Genomic DNA, 6,202 nt, shown 5'->3' on the forward strand with positions numbered 1-6,202 from the left:
TCTCACCCAACCCAAGACCACCACATCAATGGTGTTTGTGTGGTATCAAAACCCATTTTAGTCTTGTAAATCCCACATCACAAATCTTTTAAGCATACCAAGTTTCCACCTTTTTTATGTGATAACATCAATTGTACACAAAAAGGCTAAATCAAAACCTCACAAAGTCAATTACATATACATAGTAAGTGAGATTAAAAAATAACAATAGTAAACAAAAAAATTCACTTAGCACAATATCAAAGATTTGAACAAGTATAAATACTTGTGGGGTGTAGGGGACAAGGGTTGGAGTTTAAGTCTCTGGAAGGGAGCTTCACACACATATATACTTAGATTAGGTTAGAGTAGAAATTCATATCTTGTATAAAAAAAAAAAAAGATTTGAACAATTAAAACAAGACCCACTTAGGAATTTGGCTTTTAGTATTATTATTATTTTACAATCCTAAGTTTCAATCTTAATCATCCAAATTACTATTTTAGAACATAAATAAATTGCACATCAACACCATAATTGAACATACTTTTTTTTTTTTTTTTTTTTGAGAAACATAACATTCTTTGTTTTTGTGGTTCAATTCAGGGTTATGGTGGTCCTGGGTTGGGTGAGGGAGATAAATTGACAAGGAGAAAGAGAGGAGGGGGTGGGGTTTTGTTTACTTGGGTGAGTTAAATTTTTTTTTTTTTTGGAGAAAAAAAATGAGTTAAATTTAATTGATCGATCAAGACACATGTTAATTTCATAATATATAACTTAATGAGAGTTAAATGATTAAATTGAAGTCTTAACAACATAATTGAATTTCCTGAAAAGTCAGAATATATAATTTATAAGCCAGCATTTCAACAAAACAATACAAATCTTATCCAAAAAAGTCCACATTGATTTGGACAACAATGATTTTTCATTTATGGATTTGAATTGTGAGACGTAACAATCTTAACCTTGTATTTTTTTTATTACCCAATCCTAACCTTTACCTCACCTAACACATGTCACATGTTAATTGCACGTTGCAACTTTTTTCTTTTTTTTTGATGAACGCACGTTGCAACTTGCAACATCTCGAATCTTCATTAGAAAAAAAATCATATAATAAATTTCCCAAACGTGGGGATATCAAAATGCTGACTCCTCCACGATTTCCCTTGGCAAATTCTTGGCGCGTAATCTCACGCTCACTAAAACCTTCAAAAAAAAAAAAAAAAAAAAAAAAAACCTACTGAGACTCTGTGTCTTCCTCGTAAAATAGTTCCACTACACTACTCCTTAAAAAAGCAAAAAAACAAAAAAAAAAAAAATTGAAAGGAGATAAGACAGAGACAGCCCTCCGCGTCACCACCAAATCGAACCACACACGTGTCCTCCCACCCACACGATTCCAGAAGTCAGTGACTCACCTAAAATGTCTAATCCCCAAACCCCCCCAAAATCCCACCAATCACAGCCTCGTAATTAGATCTTCCTAATTCCTAACCTTAGGTAACCGACATCCTCCACCCCATTTCCCAAACTACCCCTCAGAAAATCCAAAAATATCCCATAATTGATAATTTCCACAGTCACAAAAAATCCAAACCGGGGATAAAAGCGTCATTTAAAACAAAAGTGCCCAATCTAACAATTTTATTACGTGACTGAATTAGCAAAACAATAATTTTCATCTTCCTCTACTGCCCATTCAATTTTTTTCTGAAGCTTTCTATTTTTCGCTCTTCCTTCATTTTCATCAATCCCATTCAAAATCTCTGTGTTGGTGTGTTTTTACCATTTTGCCCCTACTCCACAACCTACCCTCTTCACCACCAGATTCATCAGAGACCAATTTAGGGTTTTGATTTATATATATATTTACCCAACTTCTTCTTGACCAAAAAAAATTGCTTTCTTTTTCTCTCTCTGATCGGATTTTTTTCACCAACCTCTCATTTTCGCAAAACCCTAGATCCTCGAACTCGATCGATCCCAGTTACTATCGAATTCAATTTTCATAATTTTGAGTACCGTTGACTCAATTTCAATATTTGGAGGAGGAGGAGACAGATTTGAAGGGAAGGGAAGGGGGGGGGGGTTTGACTCTCTGACGTGGCGGTTTCTGATTGGTTGTTGGACATGTTGGGTACCGGGTTGCAGTTCGGGCGGGCCCGCGGGGAGGACCGGTTTTACAATCCGGCGAAAGCGCGTAGGGCCCACCAGAACCTGAACCGGCAGAGCGAGCAGCTCCGTAGAGCCCAGAGTGACGTCACGGCCTGCCATTCTCATCCCGTTCGCGAAAAATCGGTGGCGAACCGGGAGCCGGAGAACCGGACCGGGTCTAACGAACCGTCCGAGCCGACGCCGAGCAATCTGGAACGGTTCTTGAAGTCGATCACGCCCTCCGTTCCAGCTCAGTATCCCTCCAAGGTTCGTTGAATTTGATTGGACTCAGCTTTTTAATTTCAAATGCTGATTTTGCTGTTTGGTTCCTGAGAAAAAATAAATATTGAAAAGCGTAGTAATTAACTTAATTATTAGTGATTAGTTATATTTGGCTTAGTGGGAAATGCAAATAAATAAATAAATAAAGAATTGTGTAAAGTATGCAATTTTTTTTTTTTTGGTTTTTTGGTTTTTGAATTAATGTTAGTTTGAATTTTGAAATGTGGATTTGGTGGCAGACGACAATGAGGAGAGGCTTTAGGACTTGTGATGAAGAGTCTCAGCCGTATTTCGAGCTGGGTGATTTATGGGAGTCATTTAAGGAGTGGAGTGCATATGGTGTCGGAGTGCCTCTAATATTGAATGATAGTGACTCCGTTGTTCAATATTATGTCCCATATTTGTCCGGTATACAGATATATGGGGAGCCCGCGAAATCATCTACAAAGTTGAGGTATTGGTATTACTGTGTTTTTTTTATAAATTATTTTGTTTAATATTGTCAAATGTGGTGCTAAATGTACTTTGTTGGTGCATTTTGTGTATGATCATTAGTTTTTATCGGCGGCCCCCATTAAGTAGTCTTTGATATCAATGCAATGTTGGTTTTTTCAGTTGAAGTATGCTTTGATATCAATGCAATCTTTTGTTCATTGGAGAGCAATTCCATTCTTGAAGGAAAATTTGTTATTTGGAAACATTAGATGATAACTTCAGGGAAAAATAGTGTTTTTAAAATTATCAAGAGAATTAACTGTTACTCACTAGGTTTATGCTATGATAATTATCGGACTGAGGACCATATCTCCACTCTTGATATTTATACAGTCACAGGATAGGAACTTCCACTGCCTCCAATAGTGAAATTAATGGACTGGAATTTTTCTGTACCAACATGGCAAGTTTTGGAGCAGATTGTTAGGGCCATAGGGACTGGGGATTAGCGGTTGTTTCCTTGGTTCTATATATATATGCACACACACACACACACACACACACACACACACACACACCTGTTCATGGGCCATTTTCAATGAGATTTGTGGCCCTAGATCTATTTTGTCACCTAGCAGTTCCTGATGCTTTGCAATGTCTTAAAAAGATTGATCGTCCTTATGGTGCTACTCACATTAGCGTATCTTGGAGGTTAGTAGTTAGTTGTTATTGAACATGTTAGGTGTTGTCTTTTATCAGGTGATAATGTGATATAGCTAAATGATTCCATAATATTGCCAAAAGTTATATTTAGGTGCTTGTAAAGTTTCAGTTGGGCTTTCTCACTGACATTAATTAAGAGGGCAGTACTATTTCTTTACATGAGAATGGCTTCTGTTGAAGTTGTCCACTGATTGCAAGATGCAGCTCTTTTTGGTTCATATTGTTTGTCTTAAAAAAAAAAAAGATAGATGTTCTAATGCATTAGTGGTGATTGAGTCTCACTTAAATAATAAATGGAATAATATCTACTATTTTTTTAGTGCAAAATTGATGGATCCATTGTGCCATGTGGTAGGCGACGAGGTGAGGATAGTGATAACGAATACAGGGATTCAAGTAGTGATGGTAGCAGTGATTGTGAACTTGAAAGAGGATTGAAATACACTAGGGAGCAACGGAATCATCATCATCTATCAAGTGAGATTCCTCTTAGGATTGATAGACTATCTTTGAGAGACCAGCATGTTGCACTTCGTGAAGACTTTTCTAGTGATGAGAGTGAATCCGTGAATTCTCAAGGTCACTTGCTTTTTGAGTATCTCGAGCGGGACTTGCCTCATAGCCGTGAACCCTTGGCTGACAAGGTTAGTTGCCCACCCCTTTCTTCCCCCTTGTCTTCTCTAAACTAAAATATGAATTATGAAGTAAGAAATCGACTCATCCATATCTGTGTGCTCCCCATTTTTAAAGCCTTTTGATAATTTCCCATTGCAACAGATAGCAGATCTTGCCTGCCACTTCCCTGAGTTGAAGACTCTTAGAAGTTGTGACCTTCTATCTTTCAGCTGGATTTCTGTGGCATGGTATTGTCCTTTAATCATTGCATTTGCTTCTGTAATTATATCATGCAGTTATTGTAGATATGACTAATTGGTCCTTATGATGTATGATGTATCTGTGTAGGTATCCAATTTACAGAATACCCACAGGACCAACATTAAAGGATCTCGATGCTTGCTTTCTAACTTATCATTCTCTTTATACACCTGTGGGAGGTAAGAAACAATTTCAATCATCAAATTTGGAATTGAAGGGTTTTTCTTTTTGGCCTACAAAATATGCTACTTATAAGCAGAAACAACTGCACACACGGCTATACCTAGAGGGCCAAGACATGAAATTATTTGCAAATTCCAGGTGTATCTCACCTTATATTACAGACACACCCACAAACACATTTGATAATGCTCTCTCTGATGCTTTATGGGGCTGAATAGAAGCAAGATGCTGAATGTGTTCATATGGGTTGGCTGAGGGATGTGTACAGTGTATTGGTTATGTAATTATTGTGCCCATGAGCATTTTGATACAGCATTCCAAATCAAGCCAAGGTTTAGTTTAGTCACATTAATGTGACTCCTGATATGATTTCTTTCAGGTTCAAAAGGTGCACAGGCTCCAATGGTGAGATGTACCAGCGAGATAGATGGTGTCCCTAAGATGTCGTTACCAGTTTTTGGTTTGGCCTCATACAAGTTCAAAGGGTCCCTGTGGACACCTAGTGGGGGATTTGAGCGCCAATTGGCAAATTCCCTTCTGCAGGAAGCTGACAACTGGTTAAGACTGGTTCAGGTCAATCATCCAGATTTCCTGTTTTTTAGCCGGCGGTAGTAGTAAGTCATGACTATAACTGTTACCCTCCCACTGTTCTAGAAGAAGACTAATATATTCTCAGTACATGCATGGGCCATCTCCCCTTTTTGTGGAAATCTAGATTGCAAGTTCAGTTAGTTATGCTTTGGTTTGGTTTCCTGTCATTTACTAAAAAAGAAAAAGAGGCAAAAATATTATAGAGAGCATAAAAACAGTGATGCTGCCGAATGTGATGAGCACCTGTAATAATGCTCAACCAGAAGCTATGAAGTAAATATGGAGTCAGAGAAATTGCAGAAGGGCTAGCTTAAATCAAGTGATGATCGGTTTGCTATGAGTGTGAACAAGTCCCATCTTGCTTGTTCAGTTCTTTTTTATGTTATTCCAGCTAAGGGTAAATTATGAGATTTCAGGCTTTTTTTTTCGTCCTGATGATTAGTACTAGGATTTAGATTTATTTATAAGGGAATTTTGATAGGTTGTGTAAGTGTCATGCTCAAGCTGCCCCAGATGTGTACCAGTGTATGTGAATGCTAACCACTATCAACTTTAACTGCATCTACTGAAGAACTGTGTTATAGCTTTGATATTAATGAACTGATTATGTTTGCAGATTTGCTGTTTCTGATTGTTAAATTCGGGAAACTTGAGTTGCTTTTGCCGAAGTGTCTACTTTTTGTTTGTTAAGGAATAAAATGGATAAAATAGAAAATAATAGAAAGGAATGGAATGCAATTGTAAAAAATATTTTTATCTATGTTTGAAAGGAAAAGAACATAATAGAGAGGAATGTAAATATATATATATATATATATATATATATATATATATATATATATATATAAAATACCACCACTATTACACCAATATAAAAGTAGAGGTTCGGGCATGTGAGATTATTTTTGGTAGATTCTCTAAATTTTTGTATTATTTGGAGAATGAACAGTGACATTTAGGGTCTGTTTGTTT

The 6,202-nt window shown here is 36.8% G+C and overlaps 1 protein-coding gene across 1 annotated transcript; it reads left to right on the top strand.

Annotated features, from left to right (window-relative positions):
- Nucleotides 1-1,666: 1,666 nt before the first annotated feature.
- Nucleotides 1,667-5,847, top strand: LOC142607675 (uncharacterized). Its single transcript, XM_075779256.1, has 6 exons — nucleotides 1,667-2,407; nucleotides 2,662-2,876; nucleotides 3,936-4,224; nucleotides 4,358-4,443; nucleotides 4,544-4,635; nucleotides 5,019-5,847. Exons 1-6 carry the CDS (start codon nucleotides 2,117-2,119, stop codon nucleotides 5,249-5,251), a joined length of 1,206 nt encoding a protein of 401 aa, XP_075635371.1. The 5' UTR covers nucleotides 1,667-2,116; the 3' UTR covers nucleotides 5,252-5,847.
- The last annotated feature ends 355 nt before the right edge of the window (nucleotides 5,848-6,202 follow it).

This window comes from Castanea sativa, chromosome 8, assembly GCF_040712315.1.
Source record: "Castanea sativa cultivar Marrone di Chiusa Pesio chromosome 8, ASM4071231v1".
Classification (NCBI taxonomy): domain Eukaryota; kingdom Viridiplantae; phylum Streptophyta; class Magnoliopsida; order Fagales; family Fagaceae; genus Castanea; species Castanea sativa.

Excerpts from the sequence above, each read along its gene's own strand:
- LOC142607675 (XM_075779256.1), top strand. The coding sequence starts at position 2,117 with ATGTTGGGTACCGGGTTGCAGTTCGGGCGGGCCCGCGGGGAGGACCGG. Across the intron at positions 4,225-4,357 it reads GTGAACCCTTGGCTGACAAG|ATAGCAGATCTTGCCTGCCA; the intron begins GTTAGTTGCCCA and ends CCATTGCAACAG. Across the intron at positions 4,444-4,543 it reads AGCTGGATTTCTGTGGCATG|GTATCCAATTTACAGAATAC; the intron begins GTATTGTCCTTT and ends GTATCTGTGTAG.